At 33.3% G+C, this 18,701-nt stretch overlaps 1 protein-coding gene across 1 annotated transcript in view; it reads right to left on the bottom strand.

Annotated features, from left to right (window-relative positions):
• Positions 1–10,484: 10,484 nt before the first annotated feature.
• The window catches only part of LOC123552973 (uncharacterized), a 63,487-nt gene continuing 55,270 nt past the window's right edge, over positions 10,485–18,701 (bottom strand). Inside the window, exons 7-13 of the mRNA XM_053542263.1 lie at positions 18,210–18,262; positions 17,155–17,203; positions 16,789–16,902; positions 16,464–16,550; positions 15,534–15,944; positions 14,536–14,652; positions 10,485–13,943 (exon numbers count right to left, since the gene is read on the bottom strand). Of these exons, the coding sequence (XP_053398238.1) occupies positions 13,747–13,943; positions 14,536–14,652; positions 15,534–15,944; positions 16,464–16,550; positions 16,789–16,902; positions 17,155–17,203; positions 18,210–18,262 (1,028 nt within the window). The 3' untranslated portion in view covers positions 10,485–13,746. The remainder of the gene's footprint in view (positions 13,944–14,535; positions 14,653–15,533; positions 15,945–16,463; positions 16,551–16,788; positions 16,903–17,154; positions 17,204–18,209; positions 18,263–18,701) is intronic.

The raw sequence follows: 18,701 nt of genomic DNA, 5'->3' as shown, positions 1-18,701 counted from the left end.
TACTGCCGTTTATTATATATACCTTCTTAAGTAGCAATAAAAAAAGCCGTCGAAAGGCAGTCATTATGACGGATACATATTGGCGCATAGTGCCGCATGCGCCATAATCGTAATAGCCCTGAACGAGCTTGCTCTGACTTTATACAACAACGTATTTATGACGGATGAAAGGGTGCTGAATCGTATTTTGATATATTCTCATATAATGATGGCACAATACAAATGATATTTAAGTTTGTGAGAATACAAAAAATGAAAATACCATCCTTGTGGTTTTCTTAATGTCAGTTAGTACTGTTTTTGCTGGTATTTTCTTTTTTTGTCTATAACACAATTTACCCAGTGATTTCGTATCTTTGTGATCCTGTACTTACTGTTATTATGATTATTAACATTATTATTTTAAATAATGTCTATAATCTTACTATGTATTAAGTATAACCACTTTTAATTTTACTTTTGTCATAAAATACTTTAAACAGTACTTTAGATATACATTTGTGTAAACATTATGTAGCCTATTGTACATTGTAATTTTTACGCCAAAACGTTTGTAACGTAACGTCATCTTTTATGACGTCATATATTCATGACGTTGTTTATTTCATATCATATTTGTTTACTTCCTGAAGAAGACTTATAAAAATAGTCGAAACGTTGAATGAAAATGGAGTTAGCTTTGTAATTCTCCTGTTCTCTGAATATATATTACATACAAGGCTTCAGCATCAACTTGATCCTCCAGTATGGAAAAACAAATTAAAGAAATAAGAAAGATGGCGGACTTCCAGATGAGAAAATCAACTCACATCCAATTCCTGGAAAACTGCATTACAGATAACACTATACCAAAGGGTTTAAGATTAAACCTTAAAGTGCATGTTGGTGACAATAACAGACTTCAACAAGGAGTTAATAGAATTTTGCAAAAAACTTCACTTGAACTATGCCGAATGATAAAAGACGAGCATGCACTCCAGCTACATGAGTCAAAGGGAAACTTGACTGAAATGGAAAACAATCTTAGAGATTTGCTTTCGGACGAAGGTAAATTCAACGAAATTGCAGCTGAAATTTTCACAATAACAGAAGAGAAGAAAAACAAGATAATTGCGAGACAAGAAAAAAAGTTAAAATTTCTTCGAAATGAACAGAAACATGATGAAGTCATAATTACTGGTGAAGAATTACCATATCATGAGAAATCTTCAGCACAGAAGAAAAAGAAAAAGAAGAATGCAGAAATGAAAATGTGTCATAAACAAAATCGAAAGAATGATGAAACAATATCACATCAACAGTTAAATACAGTTCAAACAAAAACTGACAAAAAGTCACAGCCACCTAAGCATGTTTCAAAGAATAAAAGTGCAGCTGTAAAACATGGCAACTCCAGAAATGGAAAAACCAAGTTTGAAACACAAGTAGACTTACCTAAACAGAATGATGATACAAAAAAATCATCAGCGCCAGCAAACTCATACAAAAATGAGCAGTTTGACTTCTACACAAGAAGTACAAAAAACTCGAAAACCCTGGGCACCAACAAAACGAAAACCTATGCAGAGGCTGTACAACAGGGATTCAGTCAACAGGTCCAACTACAGAAGTCAATAGACGTAATAATTACGTGCCTGAAAAGTCTACAAAAAACAGAAGATTTGTACGAATCCAAAACAGGAAAAAATGGAAAAAGCACAAGAAACATCAACAGGAAGTGGCGAGGGGGAAAAAGACAGTAGTTAACCTTTCGGGTCGCAAACTTACAAACACAGAATTCAGACTCTTAGGGAAAGGTTTGACTTTTTGTCCAAAATTAAAAAATCATGACAAGATCAAGCTTGCTGAACAAACTTTTAGATTTACACGTCGATTGCGCCTTAAAGAGTATTTCTATGACCTGTCTAATAATGAGAGTCATAATCATAGTACTAATAATTTGAATAATGATTATAGAGAAATGCCCTTTTCAACAAGAAACAGTCTACTTTTACGCCAAAAAGTGGTCGTGACAAATATTTTGACTTCTATATTGAGGCCATTACACAAGAAATTTTAAGTTCTGTTTCCGATAAACGCAAGCATACAAATATTTCCCAAGATGAACTTGCATGCTTAAAGGGCCTGTCTCATGACCCAAGTATAATTATCAAAAAAGCTGATAAATCTGGTTCAGTAGTAGTTATGAATAGAGAAGACTATGTAAAAGAAGTTCAACGGCAATTGGATAATGATCAGTATTATGAGAAGGTACAAATTGACTTCTCACCTGCAGCTATTCAGAACGTTATCAAATGTGTCGAAGAAATTGAAAACATCGAACCTAACATTAAGAATGAATTTGATGTTTTTCCAGAAAATCTGAGGACCCCACAATTTTACATACTGCCAAAAATCCATAAAACTTTTGATGATAATCTACCTCTTGGATACCCTGGCCGACCTATTGTGTCTGCATATGATTCATGCACGGATCATATATCTAAATACGTTGACCATATTCTGCAACCATTTGTGCAGTCCCTGCCGTCGTATATAAAAGACACAAATGATTTTATTACAAAGCTTAAACAGCATAAACTAAGCAACCATAAAACATTTCTAGTTACATTGGATGTTAATTCTTTGTATACAAATATCCCACACACTGAAGGTATAGAAGCATGCAAATATTTTTTGGAAAATAGTAACTATAATGGTAGATTGTCAGTGGACAGTGTATGTAAACTTATACAAACTGTATTAGAAAACAACTTCTTCAAGTTTAATAATGATAATTATCTACAAAAAACTGGACAGCTATGGGCAGTCCCATGGCTCCATCTTTTGCTTCGTTATTCATGGGTAAACTTGAACAATCTTTTCTTAATAGTTGTGAGTTTAAACCAGATGTTTGGTTTAGATTCTTGGATGATATCTTCATGCTCTGGAGTCATTCTTTAGATGAGCTTAAGAAATTTATTGAGTTGTTAAATACAGTTCATCCAATGATTAAGTTCACATATAACATATCTGAATCTGAAGTATCATTTTTAGATGTAGATGTTAGTATAGATGATGAACATAACATCAGCACCAATGTACATGTCAAACCTACCAATATTCACCAGTATGTTGATTATAGTTCGTGCCATCCTAAAGCATGTAAGGATGGTATACCTTACAGTCAAGCTAAACGGTATCGCCGAATATGTTCTGATGAGAATCAATTTTTTGGTAATATCGAACAGCTTCGGCAACACTTCCTTGTTAGAAACTACCCAGAGTCTGTTATTAATACAGCATTTGAGAAAGGTATGTGTATGTCACAAGATGATGCACTTAGAGCCTCTGTAAAACAAGATCAAAATATTGTGCCTTTTGTAGTTGAGTACAATACATCTCTTCCTAATATTGGCAACATTATTAACAAATACTGGGATTTACTTCAGCTGTCAGATAATCCTGCTGTTAAAATGTTACATTTGTGTAAACCTATCATGGCTTTTAAACGTCCTAAGAATTTGAAGGACATTCTAGTTAAAACTGACTTTTATATGTTGTCTGATGTTAATTTTACTTCCTCTAAATGTAATCGTTCAAGATGTTCGCATTGTTCTTACATTACTGAAAGTGATAGTTTTAATAGCTCTCAGTGTAAGAAAACTTTCAAGCTTAAGAATAATGCAACTTGTAAAAGTTCAGATGTAATATATCTAATCACATGTAAGAAGTGCAAAATGCAATATGTAGGCCAAACTAGCCAGCAAGTTTCAAGACGCATGAATAAACATCGTTTTGATATTACAAGTTTTATCGATCCTGCATTTTCTAGTCATGTAGCAACTCATTTTAATCAAAATGGTCATAGCTTAAATGACTTTAGCTTTATGCCTATTGATGTTATCCATGATGATATGAGGAGGCTTCTAAAGGAAACTTACTGGATTCACAAACTAGATACTATTTTTCCAAAAGGAATGAATTCAAAAGTAATGTATAATTTTTCATAAATTTCTTCACTTCATAGTGTTTTCTGTTATGTAACACAAACTGTGGTTTTCTTAATGTCAGTTAGTACTGTTTTTGCTGGTATTTTCTTTTTTTGTCTATAACACAATTTACCCAGTGATTTCGTATCTTTGTGATCCTGTACTTACTGTTATTATGATTATTAACATTATTATTTTAAATAATGTCTATAATCTTACTATGTATTAAGTATAACCACTTTTAATTTTACTTTTGTCATAATATACTTTAAACAGTACTTTAGATATACATTTGTGTAAACATTATGTAGCCTATTGTACATTGTAATTTTTACGCCAAAACGTTTGTAACGTAACGTCATCTTTTATGACGTCATATATTCATGACGTTGTTTATTTCATATCATATTTGTTTACTTCCTGAAAAAGACTTATAAAAATAGTCGAAACGTTGAATGAAAATGGAGTTAGCTTTGTAATTCTCCTGTTCTCATGATAAACATGAAGGGAATCTATATAGTAAAAAGGTCAATAAATGACCGGTGTTTCTTCTAGCCATAACGCGCTTAGTTTCAGTATGGTTCTCGTGCTTAAGCCCTCAAGCAATTACGACATTAGATGTGCCATTATGGCAATACAGCACAACCAGGTCGTATACTAACCTCGAAGTAAAGCACGATTCAAAAGAAAGTTGTGTCAGTGGTGTTTCGTGTAACATTTTCAGAATCCCTCTGAATACATTGGTACCCTACATAGGCTCGGGCACCAACTAATCCCTTGAACCTCTGCAGATGTTATAACATTGTTCTTATTTTTGGTCCTTAGGGATCATGAGTTAGCAGCAAGAGAGATGCTGCACATTTCATTACCTCTCTTGAAAAAACCCCAGTTAAACCGAGTCTGCTATTTGTATGCTTGGTTACGTTCTATGCTTCCAAAGCATCTTGATAAAGATTTTATCACACATATTGTTTTAAGGAGTAACATGATTTATTCACTTTACTATTTGATATGTCTTCATCATTAAACAACTATGTAATGTTATACTCGTAATATCCTTGAAAATGAATTTAGATAACCTTTGACAAATCTCTCAGACTGTTTTGTGTTTTCAATACCACCTGCTGTTGTTGCATTTACAATGATATAGACAAGTAACTTTGTTTTAAGCATATCTAGTGCAGCCATATGGTGACTTAATTTCCTAAAATCGTGCCATTTGTGGAAAAAGCATCAAACTTGGTATAAATGTTACTGGGTATTATCTTTATAAGAAACCGAAAGGAAGTTGCTGCAATATCTAAGATGGCTGACTAAAAAATGGCTGCCAAAATCCAACATTTCTTCCAATAATCTGTTATCTTGCCAAATAGTTCTACAAAAAAAAAAACCCGAAAAGAATTCTCAATATTTATACAGTATGATAATTAGGGCTGCATAGTGTATTTGTTGACATATATTGGATGTTACTGTGTTATCAAAATGGCCGTCAAAAGTAAAATGGTCGCCAAAATATGAATATAAAGTAGTGATTTATTTCATGAACCGAACCATCATTATACTGTAAATTAAGAACATGGTCATAAATATGAATTTTAAATAGAAATAATTAAAATCAAATCTTGTCATATCTATATGGGAAAGATTATAAAGACACAAAACCATTTTATACAGCCTATTTCAGCAACAGACCTAACATACTGTTTTATGTAATTTATTGAGAAAGTTGAACACTTTACTTAACAAGATATATACATATTTGATTCATACCAAATTAATGGTTATCTATGTACCTTGCAAATACAAAGAGTATATGTTTATTATACAAGTTTATAAATTTATCAGCCGTTGCCATAATTACCACCACAGTGGCAAATAGCTATACAGAACATTACTGTCTTTGCAGATGAGATAATATATGTGTGAAATATAAAGACATTAAACATCAAACCATACTCATCTTCATCGCAAGTGTCTAGCCAAATCCGCTGTTTTCGCACAAATTGTCATAATTACAGGTGTGTTTCCAGTGTGTATGCAGTTAGTTTATCAAACTATCAACATGTCATACGACTGTTTAGAAAACTACTCTCTAATTATATGCCATGCACAGCCTCATGTTGATAAGCTAGTGAGTGTATATTATGTATTTAAAAAGCTAATGTTCACTTATAAATAGCATTCATTTGCCCGCTTAGAATAGTCGTATTTCGACCAAATTGCACCTAATTACAGTCGCCTTTCATAAGGTCAAACTTCTAAAAAGCAAGCCTGAAAGTAAGCGGCGTACACTCAAAGTCACAATAAATAATCAAATATAAAGTGATGGGTAATATCAGGATCGAATTGTTACTCTGCATAGGCCTTTTTCCAAGACGTCAGGAATCTGTAGGGAGATAAGAGTTATCTAGCTCGCCCGCTTAGCTCAATAGGGAGAGCGCATATCTACGGATCGCAGGGTTGTGAGTTCAATCCCCATGACTATTTGATAAAATAAAAAGACATTGTGTCTGAAATAATTCGTTCTCCACCTCCCATTCATGTGGGGAAGGTGGCAGTTACTTCCAGAGAACATGTTTGTACTGCAGCGAAACCCAGGAAAACTGGTTAGGTTGACTGCTCGCTGTTATATAACTGAAACACTGTTGAAAACGGCGTTAAACCCAAAATAAACAAACAATAGTCATTTTAATTTTCCCTTTGAGTTATCCGCAAAGGAACTTGCACTGAACAGAATTTCAGTGACTTTTGTGTCAATAAATCTGAAAACATACGGGATGCTATACACTTACACAAGACAAATCACTAAAATCAGATTGGTTAGACTCAAAATGTTATCGAACGTCATGTTTAGTTTTGTTGACTTGACTCATGCAACAGAAGATACAGACATGACTTTTTAAGAAATTCCTGGAGGAGCTCTAACCATTGATAGCAAAATATATAAATATATTCCATGGATTTAGGTAATGTACCAAAGATATTTAAGAATGTGCAGAATAAGATCTATGTTAAAGAAACCTAGGCTAGAACCAACAGTCACAAAAACAACATGCTTGTATCCCTTCTCCCACTTATTTTAAATATTTTGGAGACGGTAGCTGATATCTAGTAAGAGCACCATCCAGAAAAGAATAAACTCCTTGAGGGACTGCAGTCTACATACAGAAAAATTCAGTCAACTGATTATGTGCAAATGAAAGACAAGGTTGACCTAACGAAGTTCCAGAACGACATTATTCAGCCTCTTTACCAAACTACATGTATGTTACAAGCTACTAGAACCATGACCATTGACAATCTGTGTTGCACTGACTTGAGCACCATTTTGAAGGTCGGATGTCATTTAACTAAGCAATCACTCTCAAATGGTGTGCAATGTTGACGAAATACAGTGTACATACGGCTCAAAAACTAAATCCCAAAAGTTACATATATTTACCGTTCAATGGTGAAAAAAGGTGATGCTATGGAATGATTTGTTGTTACTACACCAACGCCTTTTAGTCGTTCTTTTCTTTTAAGGCTATAAAAGCTACAGTTAGGTATTGCACTGTATTGTAACATGCTCAAACTCAATGCTGAAAAAAAACAAAACAACAGAAATCAAAGCTTAATTCCAGGTACAGTGTTAACATGCTGAGGAAGACCAGTGACTCTGCAACTATCAGTGACTCTGCAACTATGTATGTGAGGAATCGATGAATTTCAGGCAGTGTTAAAACATGTTCAACTCTGTATGAAGGGCTGTATATCCACAATTGCAAAATGCAATGCGTTGTTCCATTGTATTCATAGCACCGTACTGTATAAACAACAACATGTACAGAACACAGCAGCTCGCATTATAACTAGAACACCCGATCATAGTCAGATTACCCCTTTACAGAAGGAGCCCCATTTGGCTAGCAGCGAAACATACTCAAACCTAAAAGTTTCAATTAAAATTCCACAGTATTATTATTTACAACACGGTAGAAGTTTATGGGCAGAACAGGGACACAAGATCAAAAAACTCTGTGTCATTAGAAGTACCAAAATTTTCAATCTAGATGTATGACAACCGGAGCAACTGACCAAAACTCATTGAAAATATTGTTTGATTAAGTATAGCCACCAATATGAAAATCTTATGATCTGAAGTTTTCTTGGAGGTATTTATTTTACTGAAATTGGACATTGTAAGGTTTCTTATATCTGTTCTTTGTATACAACACATATTTTACATCAAAAGTAGATCAAGGCAATGTTTTAAAATGTTATATGGGCGACTGCATTTCCCCTGTTTGAATTTCATACTTGGTTAGGGATTTGGCGGACTTTGATAAAGTCACTATATTCAACCAGAGTCATTTTAATGTATTTTTACAGTACTTTCGTAATGCGTTAGTATCTACATGCATGTTAAATTCAATATATACATTATATTCAAATTATCCTTAGGCTATCTATTTTTGTTTAATATTTTACAGAAGTTAAATGACTCATTCCTTGATAAGGTTTGGGATCACTTTGATTTCCTACATCTGTGAAATAATGAATTAATTAACAAACATGATAATTTCTACATGGTAGAAAAGTAGTCTATATTCATCTTTGGAATATATAAGGAAAGGTATCGATTTCAATTTATGTGGCGGAAACAAACTGACAGCACACGTGAAGTACTTTAGTCCGAATATTAAGTTGTATTCTCTACAGTATGCGTCAGAAAATGTTTGGATAATATCTTTCTAACAATCTGTATTGTTATTTGGATTCAGACTATCATTCTTATTGATCTTTTATCTTTTTTAACACTCTGCAAAGACTTTTAACAGGTTAAGCTGTCTGCGCGAAACTGCAACAAAGGGAAGTAACTCAATTTCTGAGAAAAACAATCAATAGCTAAAATCTATTCATATAAGTGTCTATAACACATATTAGCTGGTATTGATATTTTTCAAACTTCCTTTCATTATTTAAAGACACCATATCCTCGCTTTCTACCAAGTTTGATACCTTTTCCACCAGTAGCACGTTTATTTCACCGTATGCCTGCACTCTTCTACCAATGACGTGAATTAAGTGTTACAACCGTCAAACCTGTTTCAACAGATGCATTTTAATGAAGAAACTGAATCTAGACCTATAGACCCACACACATTTACATATTCTTTGAGCATCCAACTTGGCAATGACTACTTGATGTGTTCACCATTGTCAATTCGTGTATGTATTGATATCAATATGCCTTGAGCACCAAAGTGTCTGCGAGATGAAAACAGGAATTGGTCAAGCATTTCGGCTGATGTTAAACCATCAAAATTTTTTGGATATATTATGGTACATATTTTTCTTAATTCTAACACAACCCGATTTATTTTATGCAATAAATCGCTATTAATATGTCACAGTTATTACGTCATAGCGTTACATTTGTCATAGCCGCTAGTTGGGAAAGAAAACCACACAAAACAGGCAAATATTTGGGATGTAAAGATAATCCTTGACATTGTGTTAGAATCAAAATAATATATCTCACAGAATAACTTGCTCTTGAATAAAATCATTGTCGTTCAGAAGCATATCATATCACTTGGGCTATGCCCTAAAGAAATAATTTGTTCACATCTGAATTCCAAACAATGATTTTATTCAACGAAATCACATTCCACTGAAAATCACTATATTAGAACATGGTAATGATATGCACAACTATGCTTCACACTTGGGAAGTTTTTTGAAATTCAGCCAAATAGTATATAGCAAGTAGTGTAAACACGGTAAAATATGACAAATCAACGGCCATGACTCAGCTGAAAATCACTGAACCGGAACATGACAATGACATGGAAACCTAACAAGCTTGGCACTGATAACATTTGGTGGAAATCTGCTCAATAGTGTAAGAGAAGTTCACAAAATATCATAAAATTTGACGAATAAAGTGCTGTGACTCCCTTGAACATCACTGAACTGGAACATACCAAGAATTTGCACTGTAAGACTTGGCGCTGATCACTCCTGCAAGGATTGGTGGAAATCCGCTCTATTATAGATGGACAGCCAAAACATAAAAAATGGATGAATCAAGGCCACAAGTTTGAAGTAGTAATTCCCACTTATGGTATAGCAGCAATCGTTCAAGCAAGGTAAAATAAGACAAATCAAGGGCCAAAACTCCTATGAAAATCTCTGAACCGGAAAATACAGAAAATATGCACGAGTCTTGGCACTGATTATTTCTGTAAAGTTTTGTGGAAATCAGCCAAATAATATACGAGAAGAGGCCAAAACATAAAATTCGATGAATTAAGGGCCATAACTCTGCTGGAAGTAAAGGAATAACAAAATGCATGAAGTAATGCATAACTAGGCTAAGCAAAGATCACTCTTGGGAAGTTTGGTGTAAATCTGTCCAATAGTGTCAAAGGAGTTTTTGTGGACAAACTTTACAGATGAACAGACGAACAGCATTAAATAAGTTTGTCTCCCTAAACATAATTATAGAAATAAGCCAAAAATGCATCACAAAATTCAAATTTTAATACCGTACAATACATAATAAAAGCCGTTTCTGCAATAAAATACAGACATAATCAATGACATACAACAGAAAAAGTAACACAATGTAATTTCTTGCACCGAAATATAAATACCTTGAAATCACTGACAATATTAAAATGCATGTGCATTAATGAATATGTTCTAATGGCGGTATAATATATATATATATATATATATATATATATATATATATGGAAGAATATAATAAAGGTATGGCATTTTAGTTGTCTGCATTCTACATGTATCTTGTAAGTACATGTGATGTTACAGAAATACAGCAAAACTTACCATTCGAAGTACTGATCACTTAACAACATGTATTAAAATGTACGGAATTAAATAAAGATTATGCCATGGGCATATTTTGCATATCATACATATGATGAGAAATATATAGAAAATAATGTCTGTATACTAGTACATTAAATTTGTAAAATTCTTCGAGAACATCACCAACAGTAGATAATTCTGATACCCTATGGATACCTACATACAAACTTTAATATACTTTATATACCATTTATAAAACATTCAAATAAAAAGTCTGGTACCAACACCGTCAGTAAACATTGAAAGCAATATACTAAACAATTAAACAATCAGAACATAAGTATATCTGTCACTTGTCTCCGCAAACATTCTGTTAACATATCTAAGCTAATTTAAGATATCATAAATTGTAAACCTGTCAAAGAACCATCCTGACATACACATCCGAATATTTTTACACCTAATAATCTTTTCGTCTTAAGTTCACACAAATAAAAATAAGAAATTGAAATATTTTATTTCAACCCAGTGAGAAAAAAAGCCAGGCATTATAATTCTTGATATTATATCACCCTTGAATTAGTTCACTTGATTACCTGAGAGTGCTGCATGAGCAGGTACACAAAGAATGATGACTAGGAAATTTGATACCAATCACAGTTGTCTTGAAGAGAAAATGTAAGGGAAGATGGGCACAATAACAGTACAAACAAAAAAGCTTCTAGAGGTATCAGACCATAATTTGTGTGTATGATGAAAATATGAGGAACTGACAGAAAATGTAAAGGTTGATAAATTCCTTTCAGGCAGGTCTACAATATTATATCTTTATCTTAACACAAGTTTATAAGTGTATATTGAAAGACAAAACAAAACAAAAAATACATACAAATAAAACTATTCAAACATAAAAGCAAGTACCTTATGGCTGTATATACAATGATTGTAGCAACTGGTGATTTTTCTACATTTTTTTATATTTTTTTTTTCAAATACAACACACCAATTTTATACATGTTACTCTACACAATATACTATTTAATACACAGACATAATGCCAATAATGATATGACTTAATGATAATCAAGAAAGTGTCAAAAGTCCGCTAAAATAGTTTAGTTTGAGATACTAACTTCAAATGTAGTAAATCCTCATTAAATGAATCAAACTTGAATAAATACATTAACTGTGTTTGTACAGCTGCACTCACAATTAAAGGTCATATATAACAGTCATTGTTTAAAAATCTTCTATTTTTTTTAGTAGTAGTACACTTTTACACTGTGCTTAGCTATACAAGTTTGTACAGTATTTCAAATCTAACACACAGTATTGTGTATTCACAAAAAATATGCTAATTTTATGATGAAGTAACTATTCAGATTTTCAAATATGAATCTGGATCTAAAACATCTTTTCATGTTGGTATTTATGTAAAAAATGTAAGTTAGTGCATTTGTTACTTCATCTTCTATAAAAAAAAATAACTAAAAGTAAATATCTCTGTAAGTTTCTTGGAAGTTAAGCTTTATGAATAAGAGACGTTACAGTATTTAAAATATGACCCCTGAAGGTAGCGAAACCACACCTCTTAAGCCATTTACATCTATGGCTTGTATGCTTCCTTGAAGACAAGACTTATTTCTTTAATGTTTGCACTACTGTTGATCTTAATAAAGTACATTCATTAGGCAAAAACAGTCTTCTTTCAAATCAAATCATCAAATAATCAATTTCATTGTCTTTTAATATTTAACAAAATTCCAGACATGATCGCTCCTGTCTAAGTTACACTATCTGGTATTCAGGCCTGATAAAATCAACTCAAGCTGAATACAACACTTCAGATCAAAGTACTGTATTAATAATGAAATCATAGCTGTACTGTTTTGGAATTCCATTTAAAAATTTTCCCTCAAATATTTTAGATAGATCTGTTGTGAACGTACATCCATGTTTACTATTTTAAAAATATTACAACTATTCATTCAATTGTCATTTATTTCTAACTAGACCTTATGAATTCTTCTTAAACATATTTCTAACATATCAATATTGAGGTTTAGAAATACTAACACTTGTTTGCTATAATTTCCATTGTTATCAATAGAGTTTCCTACCTTGTTAATACAAGACTTCAGCAGACATGGTAGCATGAAGTCACTTCTGAGATTTCAACAAATTAACTGTAACCCCTCCCCCCTAACCCTCCCCAGTTGTTCTCTCCTCCGCTGACCAAACTTCTACATTGGTCATACATATAAAGGTTAGAAGGCATATGACTTTTCTGAAGTGTTTTAAATATCCAAGCGGTTATTTATTTCTCAGTAAGATTAAAACCACTTATTTCTCAGTAAGACTATCATTTGAAGTAAACTTAAAGGCACTGACCTCCAGATCATAAAACAATAAGAGAACATTTCTAGATATCAGAACAGTATTGCTATATTTCTTAAGAAGGCTTTGAAACTTAGTTACTGACAGATTATATGTTATGAAAACTAGTTGTTTTTGCTGTTTTTTCTATTCAAAATTGGAAATCGTTTGTAACAGATTTGATAGTTTAAGTTCTAATTTTCATAATATGAGCAAACTTCAATTTAAAAGAAAGATCATTTTTAGTCAAAATCTAGAGGTCAGTACCTATAACATAAAATCCATAAATTGACAGAAAGGTCCCTATTCTGTGGAAATGTAATTTCTGGAAAAACGGCAACACTGTGACCTTTTTTCTTGGAAACATTTCACATTCAGTGGATATTTGTCATTTAACACCAACGTATTCTTTATGTTCGTATGCCTTCTGACCCTGGCCAGCAGAGGCTTGGGGAGCTAAGTTTTCTGCATGCTGAATTCTCTTAAGCAATCTGAACTTGGATGTGATATTGGCAGTTGCTTAGGTCATATTATTAGATATTAGTGAGATATTAGGATGGAAGCCAGTTCTTGTTTCTCCTCAAGACATGAATGTTTTCACTGTTCCTTTAATCCTCTTTCTGCATATAGGACATCTCTGTAGTCGTGCTGCACAAGTATCGCAACATACTAAATGGCCACATGGCAATAAGGTTGTGTTTACCGCTCGCTGCATACAAATCTTGCAAGTCTGCATTTCTCTTAACTTTTCATTTTCTGCCTTCAAAGATTTTGCATCTAGAAAAGTTTAAAAGAAGATTCACATTAGACAGAGTAATAGATGATGAAACTCATCAAAATTTAGTTATGCTACAGCCAACATCATTGATAATATAAAAAAGTAATAATTTATTTCCGGCATGGGCAGCCACTGGGTAGAACCATCAATCTTCTGTTAGCCAGGTGGATTGCATCCTCACATGAAGAATTCTACACCCTATGCAAGATTTGACCAACTTACTACAATTTTATAAGTATACGAAAGTCCATAATTCTGACAAAATGCAGGTCATACTTATGGTTCTTGGCCTACATACTCGCTTAACGGTGGAAAGAAAGTATACAGAGTTAAAACCTATAACTCTTATAGTATTACGTACAGTTGACCCAAATACAATTCTGACAAAATTCATGCAAAACTTATGCAAAAGAAGTCCCAATTTTTTTCCCCGTCTTTTTTCATTACAAAAACAAAAGCCTTGATTCGGACAAAACGCATGTGACAGTTACTGTTCTTTGCATATTTACTCATCTAATGATGATAAACAAGTGAGCAAAGTTTCACAGCTATTGCTGCAGTTTTTTTTGTGAAAAATGATATCCTGTTTACCTATATCTCCTCCAGTGGCACCAGCAGTTTCTGATTTTGCTGCAGCTTTATTTTTAGCTTTTTTCGTTGCATTTTTCCTCTTTGTACTTTTGTTTGTAGGCTCTCTGCTGCTTGCATCTGAAACAGAACATGAGTGTTGCAAGAAAAACTATTTGTCATAATATTATGTACTATATCATGAGATGAAATTAACCTTCACACTGCTAGATTTCTAAAATGGACTGGTCCAGCTTTCAATTTGGGCAGTACCATTTACTTTTCAAAGGGTGTTTACTGAAAATTTACTGACTGAATAACTAAATATACAGACCAGTATCAGCCTGCATGTCTGTTTATATGAAATGGATAAAGCTATTTGACCCCTGACCTAAAGTGTCTAATCTTGACCTTTATCTTAGTGAAAAGGGTCCTGTGCCCTGCACTTGAACTGCCTTAGGAAAAGAACTGATGCTAATTTTATGAAAATCCTACAAGCAGTTTAGAAGATATCATGCAGATAAGAAAAAGACCATATTGCTTTTGGCCTTGTAGTGCGACCCTGACCTTGGATATAGATACAGACTTAGGTAATTTTCTTTGCAGTGTCCTAATGAAGTAATCAAACAATCAATGATTGTTTTATGAAAATCCTTCCAGTAGTTTAGAAAATATAGTGGACAAAAACAAGTTAAATGACTTTTGGCTTCCTAGTGTAAGGCTTTAAGCACTGGTATTCGCAATAGGGGTAAAATAACCTCAGGGGGAAGAGTGCGGTCAATTATTATTATTATTTTCGATTTTATTACTGTTATTATTATTATTATGTACAACGCCATTGAATATGTCATTGTATAGAAATAGGCGTTTAATCAAATTATTCAGTTTCAGTTTAGTTTCAGTGTGACCTTGACATTTTATCTAGACATGTGTGTATCTTGTTGCAATTACAAATAATATGAGTTATCATGCATGAAAACACTATCAAAGCTATGACTTAAGCTGACAGAAAAGTGACAAACCTTCCTTAGCTGCTGATTTGGACTCATCACTGTCACCACCAGATGCTCCAGACTGCTTCTCTACACTGGCTCCACTGGCTGCATTAGAACTGGAACTATTCCCTGAACCAGTCTGCTGGTTCCCAGTTCCAGAGCTTTCTGCTCCTGCTGGAGTGCCAGTCTGCTGGACTTCAGCTGTGGCAGTAGTTGATGTTGAACTGACTGTAGATGTGTTGGTCCCAGCACTGACTATAGATGTTGCGGTAGAAATGCTTGAAGTCGTGTTTACAATTGAAGTATCTATGCTGGTTCCAGTGTATACAATTGAAGATGAGATACTGGTTCCTGTGTACACAATAGAAGATGGAGTGCTGGTGTCGACAATAGAAGTTGCTGTAGAAGAGGACATAGGTGGAGGTCTAATGCCTAATTCTGCAAGATAAAGATTTAAAATCTAAAACAAATATGCATGTTATGATCTTTTTTTTAATGATGAATTTGAATTAACTACTTTTTTCAAATCTTCTAGACAACAAATGTCAAGGAGTAAGAATACTTCAGTGTGAGTGTTTTTTTACTGCTTTATGGAAAACTGTAACGTATTTCAAGAACAATTAATAAACAAGGCTGCTAGTTTTATCATAAAGCAAATTACCTTTTCATTCAAATGCACTTGATTTTTTGTTTGTGTTTTGTTGGATTTTAATTCACAACAACACAGTCGGTGTCCCTCCAAAGATCATTTCAGACATCTTGCAGAAAGTTTTCCTCTCATGCAAAGAGTTTGATCCAGATGAGTTTCAAACCACCACCAGTGATTAAATGAAAACAATACTCATGTTGCTTAAAAATTCTAAATGTTTACAAGATTTTTATAGTCCTTACAACAGCCACCAGGACCAAACATTTCACACTGTATCATAGTTAAGTCTTGAGTTTACAGTAACTTACCTGTGTTACTTGAATTACCAGTTAATGGTCTCTCTTCATCGTCCAGTAACCAGGTCAGAACTTGCTGGGTAGTGACCATTGCTGACCCTGTAGTAAGAAACAACACACACAGGTAATAAACATCCTTGCATCTTTAAATTCTCTATCACCTAATTTTATCATTTGCAGTCAGCTTTTCATTAACCACAATCAAATGGACATTTACCAAAATAATGATTACAAACATGATTATCAAATGCTAACACATTTGCCTTTTATTCACTTTTTTCATCATGTTTACATATAATAGTTAAAATGTTATAAAGGTAAAGTATATAATACAAACCTGTTTGTCGTCTAACAGCTAAGATTGCCTCCCTTGTACGTTCCGCAGAGTAGCCCATTTCCCGCATAACGGCAGCAGCTTCTGTTGTCATCGGATCAGGAGGATTACGATTCTCTAAAATATCCATAAAAATAATCTCTGGCTAAAACTTCAATTTCTTGACATTTATTAAAATCATTAATCACTAAAACTTGGATCTTATGGGCTAATAAAATTCCAGTGTAACTGGTAACTAAATCTAAATAAAAGTTCTAAAATATTTCACTACATCACACCTGTGGAAAAAAAAAACATTTAAAAAATATTGAAAACCGAATCATCAAGTGGAATATGCGTGAAGTGGGTAGAAGAAATAATATTACATACCATCCCGTCTTTGTGCAATCTCTATTTGTTGTCTCTGCTGTTCAGCCATCTGAAAAACAAGTGGAATATAAAACACAGTACAATAATTTTTTGTTTCCAGGCTTTTTTTGGGAAGGATGACCAATACCCTCTGCTTTGAGAATTTTTGCAGTATTTGGTCAAAACTGTGGAAAAATTCAGTTAACCACCTATAAATAAATACATTTGTAGCGACAACATAATATTAAAGGCAAAATAACCATCATTCTTTACAATGATTTGCATTTTTTGATGTTATTTCTTTCAATATTAATTTTACTATGCTTTAAGCACTGAAAGATTAATTTTACCAAAACTTTTAGTAGGATACAATTGTGCATTTTTGTCTCAAATTTGTAAAAAAAAAGATACTTTTTTCAACTGGGATTATGACCTAATAATGGCTTTAAAATCCTCAAATATCAAATGAAAATATCTTCATCCTTTAGCTATGCGTAGTAGGTAGATTTGTTTTGATAGTGGAGGAAGATCCCAGATGCCTTTATTTCATCACAGGCGGGCATCCGTGTAGAACCACCGACCATCCATAAACCAGCTGGATGGCCATAATGAAGAATTCAACAAACCCTAATCGTTGAGTGGCAAATGATTTGGTTTAGTATTTAGAAGCTTGGGTATGTATCCCAACTTCTTGCAAGGAGCTGAATGACTTCTTTATAAAATTCTTCCTCTTAACTCTAACACAGCTTAAAGTAACCAGTTAATATTTTAAATACTACCTAAACGTTTTTGAGTTAACAATGAAATAATATTCTTGAACCTTCATGGTTTTCTTTACACTCACTCCTTCCACCCTGTTCTTCAGCAATTAACCTTTAGCATGCTGGTGACAACTTACTGACAAAACCAGAGATGAGCCTGCACATCAGTCTGCACTCTTCCCTATTCAGTCAATAGATTTTCAGTTAAAACCCCTTTGAATAATAAGTGGTACTGCCTAAATTAAATGACAGACACGTCCATTTAGAATTATAGCGGGGAAAAAGGGTTTTAAAGCGTGACTTTTTTAACACTACATGTTCTTGATGACGTCTCTGTACTGCACCCACATATCTCTCGCCTTTCAGTTGTTAACAAATTCACAACGTGAAACCATCTTGTATGTTCCAACATTGGATCTCTCCTATTTATACATAAATAAAATGAAAAATATAAGTTTGAGCATACAAATTATTTGTAACTTTTGGGATAAAAGGGCATCTCATAGAAAGTATTTCTGGTCATTTCTTTACCTAATACTTAAAATCTACCAGGGTTAATCCAGAAGTAATGTCACTATGCCCAATGCACATATATTTCTTATATTATAATAGAGATTATATGAAGATGTTACCTAATTCAAGTATGAATACATGGGAAAATATTATTTTCTAAGGTTGTTTACTTTAACTGCAAGGTTCACCCCTTGCAACATTTTGCCACACGCAGAAATAGCGTTTCTTTCATAAACAGAAAAAAAAACCGTTGACAATCACAAACTGACATCAAAATAACATATTTAATCAAAT

Source organism: Mercenaria mercenaria, chromosome 4 (assembly GCF_021730395.1).
Source record: "Mercenaria mercenaria strain notata chromosome 4, MADL_Memer_1, whole genome shotgun sequence".
In the NCBI taxonomy this organism is placed as follows: domain Eukaryota; kingdom Metazoa; phylum Mollusca; class Bivalvia; order Venerida; family Veneridae; genus Mercenaria; species Mercenaria mercenaria.
Note: the sequence above shows the minus strand (reverse complement) of the source record. Positions and strands in the feature narration are given on the sequence as shown.